The sequence below is a fragment of the Echiichthys vipera genome (assembly GCF_963691815.1).
Source record: "Echiichthys vipera genome assembly, chromosome: 5".
In the NCBI taxonomy this organism is placed as follows: domain Eukaryota; kingdom Metazoa; phylum Chordata; class Actinopteri; order Perciformes; family Trachinidae; genus Echiichthys; species Echiichthys vipera.
In genome coordinates, this window is record NC_139830.1 from 24,953,038 (window position 1) to 24,977,039 (window position 24,002).

General features: G+C 39.7%; 1 protein-coding gene across 2 annotated transcripts in view; it reads left to right on the plus strand.

The window, feature by feature from the left end:
- Positions 1–21,035, plus strand: part of maml2 (mastermind like transcriptional coactivator 2) — a 38,309-nt gene extending 17,274 nt beyond the window's left edge. Inside the window, exons 2-6 of one of the 2 annotated variants that reach the window (XM_083913776.1) lie at positions 11,653–12,909; positions 19,152–19,313; positions 19,399–19,507; positions 19,590–19,799; positions 19,899–21,035. In XM_083913776.1, coding sequence (XP_083769902.1) covers positions 11,653–12,909; positions 19,152–19,313; positions 19,399–19,507; positions 19,590–19,799; positions 19,899–20,428 — 2,268 coding nt within the window. In that variant the 3' untranslated portion in view covers positions 20,429–21,035. Of the gene's footprint in view, positions 1–11,652; positions 12,910–19,151; positions 19,314–19,398; positions 19,508–19,589 lie in introns of both variants that reach the window. The other variant, XM_083913775.1, reaches the window with a different exon arrangement.
- The last annotated feature ends 2,967 nt before the right edge of the window (positions 21,036–24,002 follow it).

A 24,002-nucleotide genomic window follows, 5' to 3' on the forward strand; every position in this document is an offset into this window, starting at 1 on the left:
TTCAATGTGTTTTGTCAACAGATTAACAAACAGTTGTATAATGGCAGACTATGGGGAAATTTATTTTTGGGCCACAGGATGTTTTTGTGTGGCATTTTTTACACATGCACCCCCTAGAGGTGAGTGTTAAAGCTGCTTTTTTCCTGTCTCACAGATTGGTGCCACTGGTTTGACTCAAACTGCAGTGCCAGATCTGCAGGTCGGAAACTGATGTTGCAGTCCTGCCATTGGATAATAAGCTTGCCACATGCATTACATCAATGACACTGTTTGTACTTGTGACAGTAAAACTACCTGCGACACTACAATATACAATATTTAAATATGTTTAACTGAATGCTCTTTTCAGTAGTTAGTACATTATACCAGAACAGCTTTTCAAAGCAATGACTAACATACTGATGCCTCTGTTTATCAGCGTTTGTCCTCATTGTCATTCCCAGTGAATTAATTCCCTTGGTAAGAGGGAATTTTCCCCTCTATTATGCTGCCTTGGCTGACTTTGAATCACCAAGCTCATCTGTTTTGCCTGAAGTAGCAAAAGCGAGGGGGAAAAACAGCTGTCTAGTCAGTGAAGGGACGCTTTGCCAGTTGAGCTGTGAAATCCACACAAGCAAGCAGGATAATCTCTTCCACCTAGACCAAATATTGTATCCTTGGATGGAAATGCAGATAGTTCACAGCCTTGACTGGGTGACGGGATGAAATTTAATGTGACAGCAGCATAATATATAATGTAATATCCCAAACACATTGGCACTAAAGGTAGGTGTTTTTTTGTTGGAATGGCATTTCTATCAAAAAAACACAATGCAAAGGCAGGTTCATAAAATGTTGCATTTTTAATTGAAATATTACACATGCTTACTTGTTCATGTAGGAATGAATGAATTGTTAAGACTTGCTCAGCCTCCATTAACGGCATAATGCTAGCTGGGGAACTTGTGTACAGAAGCCTAGAATCGAGAGATTGATTAACTTGTATATCCACTTCCCAATCCAATTCCTCCAACTTGTACCATCGCTGCAATCTGCTAGTTTATCTTCCAAATGACAGCCTCTGTCCGGTTAGGTTATTGTAGTTCTCCAGCCCATTGCTACAGACTGGCCAAAGAGAGCATGGCCAGATTCTGTGCTTCCTCCTTTAGTAGATGCATGATGATAGCCACATGGCCGTGAGTCCCTCGCCTTAGCATTTTTCTTTGCTGTGTTTTCAGGGTCCACTGTCCATTTAGCTGTAAATTTAGCATACATTATACCAATCATACAATAATACAAGTAACTTAAACATTTGGTCTATTACCAGTTTACTAAATAGTTTGAAGTTGGATTTAATTGTAAGAGCAGTAGAATCTTATTTTTCATAAATGCTCCTTTTGAATTCAATTCATTATGCTTAATGTGGTAAAAGGAATTCATTTTATTCAGTGGCTGTAGTGTATGTTTATAGCAGAAGAATTGGGCCTTTAAACCAGAGCAAATGTTCACCACCAAAAACAGTTTGTCTATATCCAAGCAACAGACTAGATGTTTACTTGACCAGATGCCACTGTAGGTGCAGAGGAATTGCTTTTAATTGCTAGGGACTATTTTTGGATGAGATGGGATGCTTAGGAGATCATTTCTTTCCACAAATGTCTTACAAGCACAAATCCTCATAATCACTTTGAAAACACAACAGTTGCTTAGTGTTTTCCTTAACTTTGAATGAATAGGAATTATCACATCTTGGGAAAGTTGTTTTTTTCCACTTGGACAGATTACCTGAGAGCACACTGTCTCTTTCTCACCAGCTGCGACATGTAAAAAGACCTAAAGCATTGATTCACAAGGCCCACTTGACACACACACACACACACACACACACACACATACACACACACACACACACACACACACACACACACACACACACACACAAAAGAGCTGCCTGCATGCAGAAACTTGCTCAGAGAGATATGCTCTGCTGCAACCTTGAACTTTCTCTGCCACTGTGAGAGCCACCACTTTCCCAGACACTGAGCACAGCACCTGCAGGGCTCTGGTAAGCCAATTTAGGCAACCCCTGGAATACAATTATTTATTTATTCTACAGTGTCTATTCTACTTCGCTGTGTTGTTGTGGCATTTGTACTACCACATCCTGCTTAGAGCTACATCCAATCAGCAACTAGGCTTCTCTCAGGGGAGAAAACGGCCCGCTCTCCCACAGAGTAAAAAACGGCCGCTCGAGTGACTCATATGCAAATTAGGGGCGTTTTGGCGAGATAGGCCCACCTCATTCCAGGTATTCAAGCAGAATGGAAACGCACCTCAAGTGACTAATGTGTGTAACCCCCCTCCTCGACTCAAGAATGTGTTTTTCCTCTGTTTATGGCCTCTGAAATATCTGACAATTGACTATTGTGACTTGCATCTGAGCAAAGATGCTGCCTACACTTACCATTCTGATACATCCGCTAGTTGCAGATTTTAGTGCACAACATACTTCTTATCTGAGTCTGGGTCTGACCGATGCTAGGTTCAGGATGCCAAAATCTTAACTTAGTTGCAGATTGCTAACATAAGCTCTGTGGACAGGCAGCCCGAACTCCATGCCCGTCCATCCTTCCGTGATTCTCTCTGATGTGTTTAGTCAACTGGATGGGTGGTTTGCACACTTATCTCAACTCGGGCCTGCTTGTCAACTTTCGGTAGAAGCCAGTAGAATGTATCCACTGAAGAGTCTAAACTAGTGCGGGCACCAGCAACAGTGGGTGGGGGGAGGTCAGATGCAGAAAATCTCAATGAGGGAGAAAGATTAAATGTGCTTTCTGCCCCTTCTCTGAGTTAACTCTCTATGTGAGAAAATTATGTTAAACAAAATATTAATTGTAGCAGAGAAGTTTTAAAAAAATGTACTTTGTAAAGTGTCTGGAGTGAGACTTCGGTCACTTGCCTAATTGCACTTCCAGTTAAAACATTAGCATCCATTTGAAGCCGTATTTCTGGCCAACACAAATTTAAGTCCAGTATCCACTTTTACTTTTAGCACTGTTTAGATAAGAGTTTTTCAACCAGAGCAACAACGATCTACTGCTGGAAACAGGGTTGATGAGAGGAGTGAGACAGAACCAAAGGGTAAATGTGCTGATGAGATCAAAGAGGCTACAAAGCTCTGTAGAGTTGGGTGATAATTCTCTATGGGGTTGTCACTAAGGGCAAATCCACTTTGTCAAATTGGCTTCAAAGCCTGGTCTGGCCCGCCTCCGTGTTGCTCAACTGCTCGACCGCAGCAATGTAAGATGACGTAGTATGAAGAGCGACAACAGTATACTAGTATGAAAACACTGAAACTGAGTAAGCACACACAGGACATGACTCAGGAGCCTGGTGTTCATGTGAAAACAAAGTCAATGCTGACTTTTTAACTAAGTTAACTTTCATATGCAACGTTTCTTTGCATAACAGCAATATTTTCATCCACATACCAAGTAGTTCTGTTGCCTAAAACTAACCAAGTCATGTTTGTTTTCTTTGAATTCACAATGTGTCTCCCAGAGTGTTAAAAAGTGATACCATGAGGTCTTGACCAAGCTAACAGAGTCTGTTACCATGTGAACAGATATCTGCCTTCTTAACCCACTGGTAGGTGTAGCAGGCTCCTTGTAACCCATATCTATGAGGCTAATACCACGGATAACACCCATTAAGTGGAGTGATAACATTCAGAATGGGTGATGTTTTTTAGGCCGCAGCTATCCGGATCGAGGCCAACCGAATCGAATAGTTTGTTTTTCATGGATGATGGTATCTAACTAATATTTAGGATATATCGGTATCATGTGATGTTTTGTTTTTGTCCTTCTGGGAAATGTCAAGCTGATGATACATTTTTAGAGGTCACATATTTTCTGCACCATGATCCCCAATGCCCCCCCTCCCCTCCCCCAATACCACCACACACACTTTTTCCTTGGTTGGAGTCTGTGAGAGCTCTGCAGTGTTTTCTGTGTCCGTCTCTGCTAGCACCGGTCTACACAGACCTTATTTGGAATGTCAGAGCTGATAGGAGTGGGAGTCAAACAAAGCTTCCCACTCATTTATTTTTTCTTCTTACTTTCTAGCTGCAGCATTCCCTTTTCAAACCGAACTAGCAGAGGATTGTTTCAGAACAGGACTGCAGATTAGTGTGACTGCTTCCCCGTCAAATGCATGTGTGTGTATAATTGAAGTGAAAGCTGAGAGAGATGACAAAACTCAACAAGTATACCCGTTTCAACTACTGGATTTTTCCAAGCTTTCTCCATTGAAGTGGTTAAAACACTAAATGTGTTTCCCCTCTCTAAAAGCATGAGGCTTATCAAGACCTGGATGAGTGAAGCAGCATTAGCACAGCATTAACCACTCAGCCCAGGTTTCTCACGGGATATAAAATGGATCCTTGTTTCACTGGGAAATCGCCACAGAAATGCTGCTACAGAGCACTTTGCTGCAAACACATCAGATATTGACCAATATTGTTTCCTGATTTGGAACTACAGTCACTGTGCTTGAAAGGGAGCATCTAGAAATTTGTAATTTAAATAGCTCTAATAAAGTGATACTAATGCTCACTTGTGGGATGCGAGTGAAGCTAGAGGCTGCTTTTCTTTCTTGGGTTATGACTGGAATATCTGCACTGTGTTGCTCAACTCAGCAGTGGCACTGTTGGCTCTCACCGTGCTGCAGCTGCATGCTGAAGAGCAGCCAGATGTTTGAGATGGTGAAATGAGCCTAGTGAGCAGGAAACGGCTCTGCATGCCATAGGAATCGTCTTTGAAAACAGGAAGGGAACTTGTTCCCTGCTTATGGGCCTTTTCCTGTGGCATGACCGGAGGCAGGCCTTGTGTTTGACGGTTGCTGGGGAAAAGGTACTTGTGGTTGTATGGCAATGGCCTTTTAAGGCAAACATTCTCAGAGAGCTTTAGACCTGTTAAACAAGGGATTTGTTTTCAGAGAAGCTAAAATTGTCAGAATGTGTACTATCTTTTGTGGCCTAATTTCCTAATGTTTCACTTATGTAGTTGTTATAATTTTAATTAAATATGATAGTGATAATGTAATAAATGAATAATCCTAACATCCAGGATTGTTAACTTGAGGAATTGTTTTTCATTTTTTGCAGAATTTTTTTCTCACAGTGACCTCTGGTGTCTGCAGAGATTGAAATGTCGTATCCTTAAGCCTTTGCTGTTAAGAATCCTTTAATGTTCTGATTTATGTTAACCTTCCCACACCCTTAAGCAGTTTCCCAGCCCGAAAATAGTTTACCTCCTGCCTCTCACATTTAAGCAGACGCAGTGCACATACAGTATACCAATTAAAAGAAACATGTCATCATGGTAGATGCATCGTGTCCTTTCATTTTTGGTGCACGGCATGCACCACTGCACTTTAGATGTGGATTGGAATAGTAAAAGCTGATATCAGGTTTCCAGCTCATAGGGTGTTGGACCAATGAAAATGTAAGCCTGTGTTAACACTAAATTAAACCCTTTCTGCTACAATAGCAGCTTAGCCTATATGCAGTTGGAAGGCAAGAGCTGTATGGTTATCTGTGACTAGCTCTGGGCTTGTTAAATGGTGGGACGTCCTCCTGTCCATCTCCTCTCTCTCTGTTACAATGACTAAATGAAGACAAAGGTGGTAGGAAAAATTATGCTATGGCCAAAGATCAGGATGTGGCAGTTAAACCTGGAAAATATTTTTCAGTTTGCTCAATGTGTTATGGCCAGTACATCTGAACACATCCTGTAGTTTCCCAATTTTATATAACCCATTAAATTGATCCTTTTTACTCTGAAAGCTACAGTAATGCTTGCTGCATATGACTGCTCCTGAGTCCGAGGAGCCCTCACTCCTCCTCAGTAAATGTCTTTGTGGTTAAGAATGACGTGTAGATGAGAAGCGACAGCAGTGTCAGGAGCTCTGTGAGCCACATGGCCAAGGGTGATGTGATGTGACGGCTTGTCACTGCGATGTTGGTGACCTGTGGTATGCCTGCAATGGCGTGGCCTAGCTGGTTCTGCGGTGATGCCTTGACAGAGTCTCCCTGCCCCCTCCCATACACACTCACACACCCCATATTTGTTCCGAAGATCACTTTGTTGCTATCTTGCCATCCTGGGAATCTGATGGACAGGAACCACAGCTCTTGAAATCTCCCTGACAGGAGAATGTACTCAATGCATATTATATACAACTGGTCATTCAAACTAGCAGACCAGGACAAGAATAACTAGTGTTTTAGTCCATTAACAGGGATGGAATACATTAGTATTGAAAATCTACTTTAATAATGACTCAGGCTATCAAAGAGCAGCTTTACATACCTTCACTCACTTACATACTCTACCACTCTCTCTCAGTTCAGGACTCTCATCATTGTAATGTGCGTGCAGTGACCGTTGACTGCAGAGATACCAGCATTGCTTGTTACTTTCTTTTTAAGCGGCCCCACATGTTTTCTTCTGGGGGCTGTGCTTATTTTCAGAGCTGCTTCCTCCTGCCTTCTTCAGCCCCGGGGATATCACATTTAACTCATCTGCTTGATTCTGAACCAAAGTCATGCCAAAGCAAGAACTGATTGGAATGCTGGCTTTTAATCTGTGCATGTGGATATTGGAGAGCTGAAATTTGAATGGGAAGTGCCAACATTATTGTGTGTGTGTGTGTGTGTGTGTGTGTGTGTGTGTGTGTGTGTGTGTGTGCGTTTGTGCGTGTGTGTGTGTGTGTGTGTGTGTGTGTGCGCGCGTGCAAGCCGCCTTTTATTAAAATAGCAAGTTTCTCCATGGAATGTTGGAGCTGAGCTACATTAACTGTTAAAAAAAATCTGCCTTCAGTAAACATAATGGATGATTTCTCTTCAAAGGAGCTCTTATCATCTTTTCCCATTTCCCAGAGGCTGCCACAAAGCTGCCTCTCTTTTTTTTCCTGCTGCTGCTGCTCATCCTTCTCTCCTGCCTTCTCTCTGGAGGGCAGCCTCAATCTAATACAACTGTGTCAGGAAGTGTGGGGATGCAAAGTGCTGATGAGCCAAAAGTAGCCCACCTCTGCAGTGTGCTGTTTCGTCCCAACACGCGCCAGCCTGATTAGGGAAGCACATCATGAATCTATACTCACATCCCTGTGCAACCTTATGGCACATGCCCTATAGAAACAAATTAAATATGTTTCTTTTGTTAGAGGAATATGTATGATTTCTTTTTGTAAAAAAACAGGACCAAGCCTAACAATGTTATAATTTTGTCAGCCATTCAATTATCCACCTAAAGGTACCTGCAATTCTTTTAATTTAATGCTAAAAGTGGCAGCTCTCTAATTTTTTCAAATCTAGTTCATCATTTCCTATTGGGTTGTCATAAAACATGCCTTTTTATAAGCTATGCTTGTGTTGTATATGTGTTTTAAGATATAAGTTCAGTTATTATATAATTTCCTTAATTCTTAGTGATATGCATGATCTTTAACTAATATATATGTGAGGCTCAAAGCCAAAATATTATTAATATTAGACTCAAACTAAAAATGCTAAATAGCCAGTATTGTCTGTGTATTTTCTCCTCTTGGTAGCATCTAATCATGAGTATCCTGGAACGTTTTAGTTGTTTTATAGTATCAAAAATATTGTGCCAGGGCTGCCTGATATGAAGAAAATATGTGATAGCGTCATTACTTATGATAAATAAAACAGATTATTAAAGTGTTCTCAGTTCTCCCTTTCTGCTGCTTTCAGTATATTGCTAAATGCAAGAAAACAAATTGCTTGTTGAATGTTAAAAACTTGATTGAACAAATTGTACTGAACACAAAACATACCAATAAAAGAAAGAATGATAGTTACATTTCGAAGTGCAATGTTCTACTGATACTCTCTTTCAGCTAAGTCAAAAACTACTTGAGTGTCTTTCACAATGTCTTAATTATGCAAGTTGATATTGCGATGGCAATTAAAAAAAATTAAAATTCAACTCTTTATTGTGCAGCCCTGCATTGTGTACACCTGACTGCCGATCTGACAGCCTTCTTGACCTGATTTGACTGAATCTATTTACTGCCTTGTGAATGTACATACTGTATCGCAGCAGCCTCGGCTTCCTTACCATCCTTTAAATAATTAAACTGTTCAAGTTATCCAGGATGTTTTATTCTGGATATAGTATAATGGCTTACAGCCTTAGAGAGCTAGTATAAGCCCTCAACACTTTCTCAGCATTGTGCAAGCGTAACGCTGAATTTTGTATGACAGCTGATCATTGGCACTGGTCTGAGGGCTCTTGTTTCTTATCTGGCAATAAACAAGCTGAAATCCCCTCTTGCAACAGTATGCAACCTGCAGAACCACATAAATATTATGTCTCCCTAGGAACACAATAGTCGTATTTATTCCTTTATTTTGGGACTGTTTTTTCCATGTCAAACGCCGAGAGGAAGGTTTCTAATTCTCGCAGGAGCGGATTGCAACATGTTTCAGGGCTCTGGTGAATAGATTAAAGGCTGGCGAGCTCGATCTTTTGTTGAGCCGCACTCTCATACTGAAACACAGACACAAACCCTTCGAACACTCGTAAACCTACACCCTTCAAGCATGCATAGCTCTGTGGGCTGTGCCACTGGACTGACGGAGAGTACCAGGAGGCCTGGTATTGCGTCCCTGTGATGGCTCACCCAGAGCCCCATCCGCAGTGCTCAGCATCACCACACTGCTCAGCTTGACATAAGGGCTACCAGCCCTCCAGCTCCCAGGAATAGATAGCCTCTGTTTACATGGCCACGGTCAGGTCCCTCACTGCCACAGTCAAAGGGCATCAGTAAGCAGCATCGAAAAGGTTATGCTCAAAAACTAAATTCATTTTTATCCGCTTATTCAAATTATTTTCTGGGAAATTGTGTCGTTCAGTCAAAGCACTTTGGATGGATGGATTCCACACAAAGTTACACCTCGTTAAAATCTTTAAAACACTTTGCATATTGCTTTATATTTGTTTATCGTGGCTGTGAATTAAGATTGGAGAATTTCTAGCTTCTAGCAAAATAAAATCTTTTGTTGGTGTCGTAATAAGAAAATCCTTAAATGAAAGTTCTGCTTACTTCTAATCTAGACGTTGACAGTGGGCTGAATTACATTTTGCCAACACAGAAAATAAATGTAAGCACTTTTGCTTTCATATCTAAAATGATCTGTATATAATACATATGTTTGAGCCTCTCGTGCAGCAGGAGTCACTTTCAGAGTGATTCAGAGCTTCTAAGCTCATTAAATGTTAATCAAAAAATCTATTTTCAGATCACATGGATATCTGTCATGAGGATTTCAGGCCAGCTAAGAGGCCACTGCTTCTGTGTACTTAGCACTGAGTGAACAGGATTGTCCTTTATATGCAATAAGTGTGTTTGAGCTCAGATATTGTTGTTCTTTTTACCCAAATGAAAAGTCTCATCTGCACTTCTTTAGAAGCTTTAGTTTTGAATTTGAACTGCTCTTGACTGGAGTCCATTCTTTTAAATGGCACAGAGGCAGTAGTGAGGCAACCCTATCTCACAATGGCTTTTTGCAACGCATCCACTGCCCTTTCCATTATTCATGATGTGTTTTCTCAGACAGTGCCTTGAACCATGAGGAACGCTCCTGTCTGTCGTCTCCAGAAAAAAAAAAGCCCTCTGGAATGAGAGAAAGTGTGCATGAGCCTGCACACACTAGAAGGCCTGTTTTCATCTGCATTTGGAGAAAAACAGATGTCCAGTCTGTAGTCTGTAGAGAGGGACAATGTTTAATAGTCTGGATCTCAGTGAAGATGGCAAAAAGGAGCAAGTGAATGGGACTCACTGTGAATGAACGTATGGAACAGCCCCAAGTTAAAATTGTATGTGTGTCTGTATAAAGCCAAGTTAATAATTTTGTATCATCCAGCCAGTCATTGCATCATCTGACAAGATTTCTTTCTCTCTAGTTAAGAACTTTTTTACTAAGGTTTACTTTTGTGGCAAAGTAAATCTTCCTTCAAAATCGTACTGGCTTTTCTTTCGCAAGCATTGCATTTTCTATTTAGATTTTTGATATACAAAAGGATAATTGAGCTGAACTATTAGATAAAGACTGGATTACACCACACCTACAGGACCATACTACATGTTTTAAATGGTTTGGCCCATTAGAACCACATATGGTGCATTTTTACATTAATAGTTAAATAAGTATACATTTAAAACTATTAATAGTTTTCTCTCACCCTCTCAGAACCACATTACAACGTAATCATCAACAACCATCCGCATCCTTTCAATTGAAAGGCTTATACATCTATCAGCTTTAATAAAGGAGGCAGGCCACATTTTTTTTTATGTGTGCCTTGATTAAAATGTGTAGATGTACCTCTGAACAACTGTTTAAAGCATTAGCAGAGGTAATGCAGACACGAACAGAGTAGAAATGTAGTGAACTGCAGGATTCACTCCAAACCCTCAGGCTATGAATCATCTTAATGTAATATGTGCCAGCAGGTGGAAATGACTCAAATTTGTTCCCACAGTGAAATACGCAACACACTGATACTCCTCTCCTTGCTCAGGTTGGTGTACAATGCAGGCCATTTTCTTTCCATGCAGGCACCACATTAAAAGATGGTCAGATAATCAGTCATTTTAAGTGTGCCTGAGATTGAGATGTCTCACTGAATTTTTGTTAATGACCCATAGGCTCACATGAAGCAAGAAACTCCATTGTTTTTGTTGACATGACAATGATATCTGCTCCTGAAAATATACATTTTGCCATGATAACGTGCACATTTTGTTAAGGTTTATAATGCTTCACTTTATGGAGATGTTACGAGTGGTTAGAGTTGCGAGTCATGGCTATGTGCTTATTACCTTAAATTAAGACATGGGGGTAGGACAAAAGGAAGTCAGATATCTGCACAGTGCACCAGCATGTTGAGCAGAATCTCAGCCACAAAGGAGAAACTCTATCTAATGAAGCACAATGGAAGAAAATATAATGTATGCAAATGAGGGAAACAAAGACCCTTTTCTTCTCTCTGCAGTCTGTCGAGTTTATCAGATTCTTCTCAGCCCATTCACTGCGCTACAACTACAGTATATTAAAATATTTTGCCTCATTGATGCATTGCAAGTGTTTAAATAAAACTATATACTGTATATGTATGTGCTTTTTGAATGTATCTGCCTAATTTCATAAAGGGATGTGACTGGCTGATTTCTGTCAGAATAAAGCAATTGAGATGTCACCACTGGTCTAAATTCAAAAGTTAACCTACTGAACGAAAACGCTGTCTATTAATAAAAGTAATCTTCCTAAATTCCACGAGCTAGTCGAGTGTGCAGCATCTACAGGCCTCAGAGCAAATTGTGAAATTGAATTAATTTACATGATGATACTTTGAGCTGGGTGTAAAATTTCATACACCCATACTCAGAACTATCGCCGTGATTTAAATTTGCCCACAAGATGGCTTTTGAAACTTTTCTTGTGGGTAACTCGTCAAGTTGCATTACAATGGAGGGCTTTTTAAAAAGTGACTTAACCTATAAATAATAAATTAATGAACTGTTGGTGAGGTGTCAAGTATTTTCAACTGTTTTTTTAAAACATCAATCTCTTGTGTTTTGCAGCTTCAAGGATCTTTGCGAAGGAAGATTGAGGGACATGCACCAGGACATGCATCAAAGCAGAATGGGCTCTCCTGTGTTTTTTCTGGATCAGACTTTAAGCGGGTCCGTGTGGATACTGGTGGTCTGGGACATGGGCCCTGCAACCATAACTTAACCCAGTCTCATTCTCTGCAAGTGTCCTCAACTATGGGCATGCAGAGGAAGAATTACATGATGCCCCATGGAGTGGGGTCAGACATATTTAACATGACCCTGAAAGAAATGAAAAAAGAGCCCGTTGAGGTCCCCTCTTGTAACCAATCAAATGCAGAGATGATTTTTGATTTCAAAGAAGAAGGTGGTGGTCAGATTGACCCAGATCTCCAAGATCTTTTTGATGAGCTGACAAAGACAGTGCCAACGCTGAATGACCTGGAGTTTGAGAAGATGCTGAAGCAGGATGATGCATTCGGTTTGGATCTAGGCCGGCCAAGCTCAGCAGGGGCAGCTGCCAGTCTGTGTTCCCAAATGGATAAGCCGATAAAGATGGAGCACTCTCCAGATTTTGGCCAAGTTAATGGTGACTCCCCACAGCTTCGACCAGCCTCAGCAGGACCCTCTTTCACATTGACCAGCAGCACTTCTACTACCACATCGCAGAAAGCTAACACTCAGGTAGGACACCCCAGAGGCCTGCCCTGCTGGCCAGAAATATCCCACGCAGAGCAACTGAAGCAGATGGCCGCAAACCAGCAGCAGCCGAGCTCGCTGCTCCATCACCACCACCAAACACCACCTGCAGGGTTGACCAACTGGGCTCCTGCCATGACCACCCATCAGTCCACCAGCGCCTTCCCCCAGGACAAGGTATCCAGCCGGGCCCCACTTAGCCAGCAAAGGATTGGCCCTCAGAGTAAAGGGATCAACAACTGCCTCTTCAAGTCAAATGGCCACAATGGATCCCATCATTTGGACATGAAGGTTCTCAGCACCAAGCCCACGTTGCACTTCAGTCCCAAAGCGCCCCATTCTGCTAGCCAGCCGATGCCTATCATGGCAAGCTCAGTGAACAAGACTTCATCCCAGCAGCAGCAGCAGCAGCAGCAGCAGCAGCAGCAGCAGCAGCAGCAGCAGCAGCAGTCACCATCTCCTGGCCAGAATCAGCCACATTCAGCTCTCCACTTCCAGAACCAACAGATCTCCACGTCAGGGGCTCTTTGTCTGCAACCCAAGTCAGTTCCTGCAGGGCTGCCATTCAAACTGTCACAACAGCGACAGGTAAGAATCCTGTCCAAAATTACTTCACACAGGATTGTCTGTTCGTCTTAAGTGAAAACCTTGTATCTCCAAATGTGTTTGGAGCTAAATGGCTGCTGCAGTTGAAGACTGAGCAGTTCCAATTATATCAAACATGGAACATGAGCTGTAAATCTTAAAATCACCAAAACTGTACTTGAAAGGTCTATATCTGTCATTTATGTGATATAACTAATAGCTATCACCATGAAAGTCCGCCAGTTGATTATTTACATTATCATCAAATATTTGTATTAGAAGCTTTCTGTATTCTGATAATGACATATATGAATCAATGCAATGCCATTTGAGTTACAAGGTTTTCATGCAACATGTGCGTACAGTATACTATCATGTGATAGCAAAAATACAACTTATCTGGTGCAATAAAATTATGAGCTACGTATATGTCTAGTTAATAGTAATAACCATGATCTAGTGCCCCAATAAAGTGCCATAACTTAAAGGGGAATGCCACCTGAATTAACAATTCTAATATGTTATTTCCATGGTCTAGGAAAGTTCAATCAATATTTGGGAATATGAGCTGCTCTCTCTCAAAGCCAGAAACCAGAGACAGAAGTCTCAAACTTGTGATGTCGTCAGGTATAAAGTGTGGAGCTGCTCCACAGTAAAAGAATGAGAGACTGCTTTTAATTATTTTCTTTTTTATACCCAAATGAGCTTTATTCTATTATAGTCTTGTTATTGTTAAATATACCCATATACTTTCTCCCAATTCACAATCCATTGTCTATACTTGATGACATCACATACAGTATGTAGTTTTCTAGTTTTTGGATTTGAGAGAGTTGTTTACTGAAAGTTTGACTAGCTACACATTTCATGTATGATTTTATTGATTCAGCAGATGCTGAATGACTGGATTGTGTATTTGCTTACACTAAGTAAATAATTTTACCACTGAAGGTATAGTAGCATGATGCACAGCAGTCAAACTCACTCTCAGAAGTCTTCCCCATCAATCAGATTTCTCAGTTTGCTCGCAGCAGTCAACCTGCTGTCTGGAACAACAATGGAATGCTGTTTGTTTTGGGACTTTATTATCATTTTTCTAGATGCTTGACTGTGCCTTTGCTGTGACTCTATTGAATATGTATTTCCCCTGAAAGTATTTTGATGATGACACAGATTGCCAGAGCATGGTAAATTAACATGCAGGACTTCTAATTTCTCTGCTTGTCATGGTGGCTCCCCGTCAGGGCACAGATATGCACAGCGGGATTTGCTAATTGGAGGTTGTTAGCTACAAGGGACAAGTGGTGGAAAATGACAGTAATCTACTTAGCCTGGTGCCGGAGGTTTAATCACTGATTTGTTATGATTGGGGAGATTTAGACCGTCCCCTCTTTCATTTTTGCTCTAACAGTATCTGTAGCTGTCTTTGTGCGAAATGATAATGTGAGCCACACAAGAGAGCTCTCATAACCTCTACAGATCAAGGGAAGTGCTTGAGTGACTGGGAGAGGGTGGGAGGAGGCAGAGAGGGAGGGAGTAATACAGACATGGAAGTAAACAAGGTAGGATGACAAAAACATCATCACACATGGGTAAAAAAAACTGTTTTACCACTACCAGAGAGCCATGAACACTCTAAACAGAATGTTTGCCTGTGCACAAAAGGTCCTTAAAGTTTATAATGTTTTTAGTATCAGAAGATTTCTACAAGTGTATGAATAAGAAATGCTGGTACACAAAGCCAACAAAAAATATTTTTGGGACTATTTCCAATACACACGGCACATTCCTATACTATCTAACCCTGGTGCAATGCATCAAATGGTTACAATTATGGTTTTAATTGCACGTGGTCCCTTTCAAATACAATTTTTAAATAAATAAATAAAATACATATATGCACATTAATTAAGATGGTTATCAAAAGTAAGGACAAATAAGATGTTCTATAAATCAGGCTATGAATATTATCTGAACAAACCCCTCAGTAGAAACCTTTAGAATATAGATAGGAATAAATCTGGAAAGTCTGGTTTAATGCTACTGACAGGAACATTTCTGGCTCAGAGTATGAGAAAAATCTTTTGATAAATCAGGCTTCTAAGATACATTTTCATTCATTCATTCATTCATTCATCTTCAACCGCTTGTCCCTGTTGGGGTCGCGGGGCCCGGAGCCGATCCCGGCTGACATTGGGCGTGAGGCGGGGTACACCCCGGACAGGACGCCAGTCTATTGCAGGGCACATAGAGACGAACAGAGACAGACAATCATTCACACCTACGGGCAATTTCAGAGTCATCAATTAACCTAACACTTTTGGATTGTGGGAGGAAACCGGAATACCAGGAGAAAACCCACGCAGACACGGGGAGAACATGCAAACTCCACACAGAAAGGCCCTAGCCGGAATTTGAACCAGGGACTTTCTCGCTGTGAGGCGACAGTGCTACCCACCACACCACCGTGTAGCCCTAAGATACATTTTGTAAAATATAATTTTCCAAGACGCTACAAAGGAACAGGGTAAAAAATGTGATACAATATACTAATATATTTCACCATTACAGACAATTATTATTGGATTTCCATTTTTCTGAAATGTTATGTTTAAATAAGCAAATTAGGCATTATCTAATGCTAACTTTGGGTTACCTTAGGAGAAATCTACAGACACAAATATACAAAGTGTAGTAAAATAAACACCTAAATGTGTATTTTGGATGTTTTCTTTCCACTAGTGTGAAAGACGAAAAGGCAAAATAGCCCAAAATCTAAATCTAAACCAGTGCATGAAAACATATGTTTTGCCTGTATTGCTTCCCCTTAAAGTGTAAATTATAAGCTGTAAAAAAAACATACATAATAAAAAAAATTACAGTTGTGAGAGAAAAAAGGGGAATAGACTCAGAAGAACGGGATATCAAATAATGAAAGCCCTTAAATTGGTTTTGATAAATGATTAAATAAGCAACCTTTTCCAAAGCCCAGAGCTCTTGAAAGTAAAAGCTCAGTCACCTCTGGTCTTTAAAATGCTGAGGACATGCGGCTGTGCTCAAATTCAGCTTGGGTAGAAGCTTGGTGAGACAACCTTCCCATTGTGTTTTAATGTGCAGTTTGTTTGAACAAATAATATATGCAATCAAGATAGGGATACGATAGCATAGGAATTGTGAAGAGGAAAAAAGAGCCACCATAATTTTAGGAGAAGTGCTTAAAAAGGCTGATAATGATGTTTGCCTTTTGCAGTCAGCATGGACAGGGTTAAAAGTGTAGCTAACGAGGAAGGGACAGCTCACAGAGAGAAGAAAAAAGAGTGGAGTCTCTTCCCACAGTGAATTGAATTAGTAATGCCAGAGAAATAAAGGTCCTGAAAGAGTGCCCTGATCCCCTGTGTAACACTAGCAACTAGCAGTGGGCTTCCTCCCACTGAGTGAAGCTGAGGACCTTTTTTAAAAACAGCCAGAGATGTGAGTTTGGTGCTTGTTTGACGCTTCTTACAGTTTAATAATCGGTTGCTGAGTCAAACATGTCAAAATTCAAATCCACTACTCTGCAACTCTCTAGCTATGAGGTCACACACAAAAAAGAGTATGAATACATTCTCTGGCAGCGTACTGTAGAGGACACTAATGCATTATGAAACCTGAGTTACTTTGGTTGGTGGGCAATGCTATTTCAAGGACAAAATTTAGCTAACATCAGAAGTGTAGATGTGTTGTGTGTTTAAGCTAAAGAAAGAAAAAGAATACCTTTTGCATTCGATGACAGTGTAAATGACAAAATGGAAGGCAAATTATTACAGGCCTTTGAAATAAAAATGATTCCTTATTTGTGCCACTGTATAGAGCATATTGATTTCCTTGCAATTTTATAAAAATCTGTATGGAATTTTGTGACTGAATGCAATACAGCCATCCATACAGGTGCAGAAAGCCCTATTTTAAGGGAATATATAAACTATATATTGGACCTGCTGTATTGAAAGGCATCCTTGGTAGGTTTATACATTTCATTTCAACTACTTAGTATTTTTAGCATTAAATGATTTGATTTCATTGAAATGAAGTTTTTTGTGTATATTTGACTTCTTATTCTTTATAGTGATACACTAATGAATTGTGTTTTTAATTTTATCTTAACGTTTATATTCAGATTAACATTTATAACATTTGGCAGACAATCTTATTCAATGACTTATACTTCTGCACAGCAAGACAGCACTGTTAGATCAAGTAAAGACAGACATTTGGCAGCAATTTCATCATCCCAGTGATTAGCTCCAGCTAATGCAGATTTCCATTTAAATGCTACACAAGTACTCATACTTTGCTTTCTACAGAGTAGAGTGCTCTCCTTACTGAAAATACAGAACCCCAAATTGATTAAGATAAAGGTTTGCTTCCAGTTAATAATGACTGTTGATGATCTTGTGGCACCACATCCCTCAGCTAGGATAAGAGTGGGGCCATGGGGGTTGAGCCCACTAGGTCACTTCGACAGTGCTGTGAAGGGAGTACTTGTTTCCTGGGAAAGGGAGCCGCGGCCAAGTCCAGATGCCGAGGCGCTCCCCAGGGACAGTGTCCTGAGTCCAGACTGGAGGAAGTGCAGTGTGAGAGCCTGCAAGGCTGGGCCTGGATCACTGTCAGCTGCCTGCACTGCCGCAAGATGGGAGACTAAATCGCACTGCTCCTTCTCTGAGGCCTGAGCCACATGTGGTATTCATTAACAACAAGCTTGTGAAGAATGAGAGGGGGGAAAAAACATGGAAAACAGCTTTATGACACATAGGGATGACAGAAGGGATTACTCAGTTGTACATGCTAAAACACCCCTCATTGGGTTTTTCTTACAACAAAGATGGAATAAGCCCTCTCCAGTGTACCCTGTAGGGAAAATGTCTGTGATGGTCCCAATTTCTCACAGTCGCGATAACTGGATACAGTGAATCAAAGTCAGTCTTTCTAGAGTAACGGGAGAAACCACTGTTTTGATGTTTTAGTCCCTGTGTAACCTCATTGCCATGCCTGGTTTACTGTGTGGGTTGAACTCGGCGAAAAGGCGAATATTAACTATGTGAAATGACTTGTGACTCCTGATGAGTTTCAACTTCCCTCATTCTCTAATCCTGTCTTGTTAGTTCTCCAAATTTCAGCCTTTATTCATTATCATTCGCACACACACACACACACACACACACACACACACACACACACACACACACACACACACACACACACACACACACACACACAACACATATATACTTACTTCCCTCTCTTTTTTTCTGTTTTTCTCTCTGGGACCACAAAGTCACCACCCTATAGAGATGCATCTTCTGCAAAGAATCTGTCCTCTAAGTAATAGCTTCTGCTAAATGCACTGTTTGATTTCTAATCCATTTCACCCTGGGAAACATTTTAAGTTAACACAATGACTGACATTGTATACACAGCGTGTGTTGACTTGGATTTGGTGCACATTAACCTCCTTTATGATAAATGCTTGCACTTGGTTGAAGCTTGAGCATAGTGAGTGTCCTTAAATTCATAAGAAAGATTTTACTTGGAGCGCTTGGATGGTCTGCACAACTGCCTAAAAAAGCAATATGCATTACAAGGATATATAACATCTCATACAGCCATGATGGAGAAAGCTTATCTACAAAAGCATACATCCAGGACAAGACTTCAAACAAAAAGCTAGTTTGGCTATCTCAATTTCATTTGAGTGCTGCCTACTACAACATTTTAATCAGTATGATAGTGTCACGAGCCAAATGGGTTTCTAGTGGATGGAATGCCTTCTTGCCAAACACAACACAGTGATCAGTAAAGGAGAGCTTATTAAATGGAGGTAGTCATGGTACTGGCGCTTAACTCCCCATTGGCACACATTTCCTGCTGTCTCAGGGATTCTTTCCACTCTCTTTAGACACAATTATCAAGGGAGAAGCAGGCCTTGAGGAGGGCTCGCACTCCCCCTTCCAAAAAAAGCCTCTCTCCAAGTCTCCCTTTTTCATCTGCAGAGGGAGTAGCCTTAACCACATTCTGGAGGGTGAATAGCATCTTTGACACAGATCTATGATGTCTTGTAGAATTTCGCCATCTAGCGGTCAACTCGTACCATTGCATTGTTTGGGGTTTTCCACAACAGCTTTGGCTCCAATCTCCAAGAGGCAAAAATAGATATTTGTAAGCCCACTGACACTAATATTTAACCATCATATGTCTCTTCTTCTAAGGGTATTCCTCCTGGTCCAAGGCTGCCCACCAATGGAAACTTAGGTGTCATGTCAGCCCAGTCACAGCCACGGCCCCCAGCACCCAACAACCAGCAAAAAGGCCCAGCCAAAACTCAGGCGATGCAGAGACAACTTAATCAACAGCACACCATTAGCAATTCAGTAAGACATTTCTTACACCATACATATATATATGTTCTTGATTAATCACATAACCAGTATTCACAACTTTATCTTTCCTTTTCAGGACAAAGACAGTGCACACGATCAGTTCAATCGTCATCTCACGAGACCGCCGCCTGATTACAAGCAGTCAAGAAGTATGGTGGGAGTTCAGCAAGGAAACATCTTCACAGGTACTGTACAGGTCTGATACGTTAGAAATGCTGTAAATGAAACAAGTGACCATTGTAATCAGTTTTTCTGGTATCTCTTTAGGTCAAAACTCCACACAGACTTCCAGCAGTGGCCCTGAGAATGACCTACAATCCATGTCATGTCACCTCCCAAGTGGGTCTGGTCCCAAGATGAGTCTTTCACCATCAGACCGCAGATTTGGTATTGGGACTGATTGTCGTCCGAGTACTTGTATCGGTCCATTCCAGCAACAAAACAATCAGAATCGAATTGGACTAAATCAAAATAAAGGTAGGTTCCTGGGGCCAAACACGCACGGAAATTCTTTTGGGATGAACAATGTAGCAGGTGTCCAACACCCGAGAATGACAGCTGACCTGCATTCCTCAGGGGTACCAGGACAAGGTCTAGGAAGCTTGATGAAAAATGTCAGCATGGGCTGGGGCTCAGCCAACAAGCAAGTGACAACTGGACTTGGTGTTCGGCGGCTACCCAATCCACTACAGTCTCAAGGTGCGCAGCTGGACATGCCAAACCACCCGTATCAACAGAGGCACATTGGCCCTCCCAACCAGGTAGCACCAGACATTGGGATGCTCCCTCTTAACCCTTCGATAAGAGACACAGGCCCAAGACCAAGCCAACCAATGATGGGATCTCCATCAGCAGTGGGAAACCTTAACCAGGCCTCTCCTGAACAGAGGGTACCAGCAGGCAACTTTGCCAGTCCCAGCTCTAACAGCTATCAGAATAACCGGGCCAACCGTCTGACCTTTGACTTCCTCCCTGAGGGAGACAACACGGTTCCAGGGATCAACACAGACTCAGACTTTATAGACTCTCTGCTCAAGTCTGGCTCTGGCAATGATGATTGGATGAAAGATATAAATTTGGATGAGATACTGGGAAGTCACTCTTGAATTTGGGTCACAGATTGCTAAAAAAAAAAAAAAAGATCAATCCGCTGCTCAAATTATAGAGGTTATGGATGTAAGGTGTAAGGGGTTACATTTGTAAATAATGTTAAAATGGAATTTTATAAACTCATATCATTTGTTATCCAAGTATACTGTATTGTTTTGTATTGTATTTACTGTGAACGGAAGTTGTGTTCTGTCCTTAGTACTCTGCATATTTTATTCCATGGTATATTGGCCACCAACTACTTTTCTTTGAGGTCACTGTTTTTGTGGTCTGTTTGTCATACTCATGCTGTAGTGCTGTCGAATAGGATAAAATACCAATTCACACTGTGAAAAGAAAACATTGCTGTGTTGCTTTCGAGTTCATCTTGATATTCCAAGTTAAGTTTCTGAATCCACATCCACTATTTAGCATGATACAGTATTTACCTTCAGTGAGTTTTGCTACCATACACATTACACACAGAGAATATTGCCACAACAAATGTTTTCTTACTTATTGTTCAAGCTTTTACATCTGTGGTAGATTTCGATGCAACCTAAGTAATGTAACCTTTCTTTTTTCATGTGATATTTAATAACTATTGGGATAGTAATGACACATCATAATACATGTAATTAATTAAATTGATTTGAATAAATGAATAAATAGTGTTTTTGTTGTCTTAGATTCTTCTTTTTGCCTGATCCCTGTGGCTATTTGTTGCAATACCCTTTTGAAATAGCTGTAATTTGTTTGTTCATTATTAAACAAAAAAAGACAGAATGGACAATGTGACTGAACTCTCAATGTGCATAATCAGCTTCTGAAACAAAATGTTTGGCATTGCTGACCTCTCCAACATCACCATAGAGGACAACCACTATGTGTCGTGGCTTCTAACCTTAAACAGTGGAAATGATACTGCTTATATCTGTAATCGAATGTCTCTCTCAAAGGGTGAATCATAGTACATCTGGACATGGTTAAGTAACAGCACACACGTTTAGAAAAACAGTGTCCTATGTGAACGATTATTGAAAAGTGCACTGAAAAAAATCCCAAATATATTTCTTTCCGTTTTCCTGTAAAATATCTTCAGATGCAGAACAAAATACTGTACTTTCATGTGTTGTCTTTATTTTCAGATCACCTCACCCGAAAGATACAATAAAAACCTATTTTCCTTAACATTCTGGAACAGGTAAACAGTACAATAAGACACATGGTTAGAATCAGAATATCTTTATTGTGATTGCACTAAAGAGATTCTGGTTCTGTTTGATTTTGTTTGTTTATCCTTGTTTTCCATTTTTGTAGGCCAAGTCTGATATAAAAGACTACAATACCCTTGAGTATGATCGTGTGTCAGAGATACGCAGATGTTTTGCATTGGGACTGATTACAGGAATGTCTATACACCCAAGTGTGCCTTTGTTCTGTTTGCCAGTGCATGAAGATGGTCTGTGATCAAAAGCTGGGTTATTATTAAATGGAGTGCGGATTCAAGAATGTGGAAGCACATATTTGTATCCACTTGTGGTTGTTCTTTCAACACCTACCAGCCTCTCAGCCAGGTGAACAGGTAACACTTATATGACAAAGACATATTGATTGCTTCAAATCGCCAAAATCGCATTGTCCACTACTAAACTGCATATCCTTGTTTCTATCGCCAATCTCTAAATTGCAGCAATTAAAAAACAAATGTAATTTAAAAAAATCTATGTATAATATACAAAACACCATAAAAATTGCATAGTAAGGTATATCATAAAAATGTCATATTATAGTTGTCATAATAAATTACGTAAAATATGTCAAATCTTGCCATGACATCATTTTTAAAATGTATTATCCTATATCATAAAAATATAATAAAAGTCATAGTATAGTATGCCATAAACATGTCATATTATAGCATGCCATAAAAAATGTCAGAAAGAAGTCATCTTATAGGAGCTCATAAAAATGTAATAAAAAGACAGTATAGTATGTTGAAAAAAATGAAAAAAGTCACAGTATAGTATGTCCAAAAAGGGAAAAAGGTTATGTTATAGTATGTCCAAAACGTCATCGTATAGCATGTCATCAAAATGTCATGACATTCATGGTATAGTTTGTTAAAAAAAATGGGGGGAAAAAAGTATAGTATGCTGAAAAATAGTCAGTGTGGTTTGTCTAAACAAAGTCATAGAAAATATATTTAAAAAGTGAAAGTTTCATGTTATAAAACATTTCTTATAAAAATTCATCGTATAGTATGCCATAAAAAATATCACATAACATGTCATGCTATAGTATGTCAAAGATGTCATGGTTTAATATTTCATAAATAATTAATATATAATAAGTCACAGTTAAGTATGTCCAAAACAAGTCATAGTATAGCATGTCAAAAAAAGCGAGTATAGGTCACAGTATAGTGTATCATAAAAAATATTTTAAAAAGTCATTGTATAGTTCATCATTAAAAAACATATAAAAAGTCATAGTGTAGTACGCAAAAAACACAGGTTAGTATGTCATAAAAATGTGAAATCCCTTGTTTAGAATATCGAAAAAAGTGAAAAAGTCATAGTATAGAATGTTGAAAAAGTGTAAAAAAAATTCCTAGAATAATAATTTGAGAAAAAAAATAATTAATAATGTCATAAAAAGCAGAAACAAGTAATAGTATAGTATGTCGAAAAAAGTCATAGTATAGTGTCTAAAAAAGGCGTAGCATGGTTTGTCATAAAAATGTCATGGGATGTTTATAGTATAGTTTGTTGAAAAAAGTGGACAAAAAGTCCCTATAGTATGTACAAAAATAGTCAGTGTATAGTTTGTCCAAACAAAGTCATACTTGAGAATTTCATAAAAACATATATTAAAAAATTGAAAGTTAAATGTCATAAAAACATTTCTTATAAGAGGTCATTTTGTAGTATGTTGTAAAAAAAGTGTCAACGATTTCACATAAAAAGTCATAGTATAGTATGCCATAAAAAAATCACAAAATGTCATGTCATAGTATGTTAAAGAAGATGTCATGGTGTAAAATGTCATAAACAATTCATTAAAAAGTGAAAAGGTTAATAGTAAAGTATGTGGGAAAAAGTCATAGTATGTTGGAAAAAAGTCATATTTTAGTATGCCATAAAATTATTGAAAAGGTGAGTTTTGTATTTCATAAAACATTTCTTATAAAAAAACATAGTGCTGTATGTGTAAAAATGTGCCAAACATAAGACAAAGTTATTCAAAAGGCATTGTATTGTATGCATAGTGTAGGACCTCAAGAGGAAGTGCTGTTTAAGGAGTTCTTTGTGTCTGGTTGTTCTGCTCAGTGTCACAGGAAGGGAACAGGAGAAAAGACGTTTTATACTTGTTTCAATAGGAGATAAGGTGTGTTTTACAACCTCAAACCCTCCTAGGGTAATTAAAAAACCAGAACTTCAGGATGAAGGACCCCTTTTAACCTAAATCAACGTCAAATCTGACTGCAATTCGAACCGGAGGAGCGGTCTCTGTTGGGAGAAAGAGGGACTTTCATTAATAAAATCTGAACAGAACTTTGTGTAGAAGTTTGGAAAACAGTTAAAGATT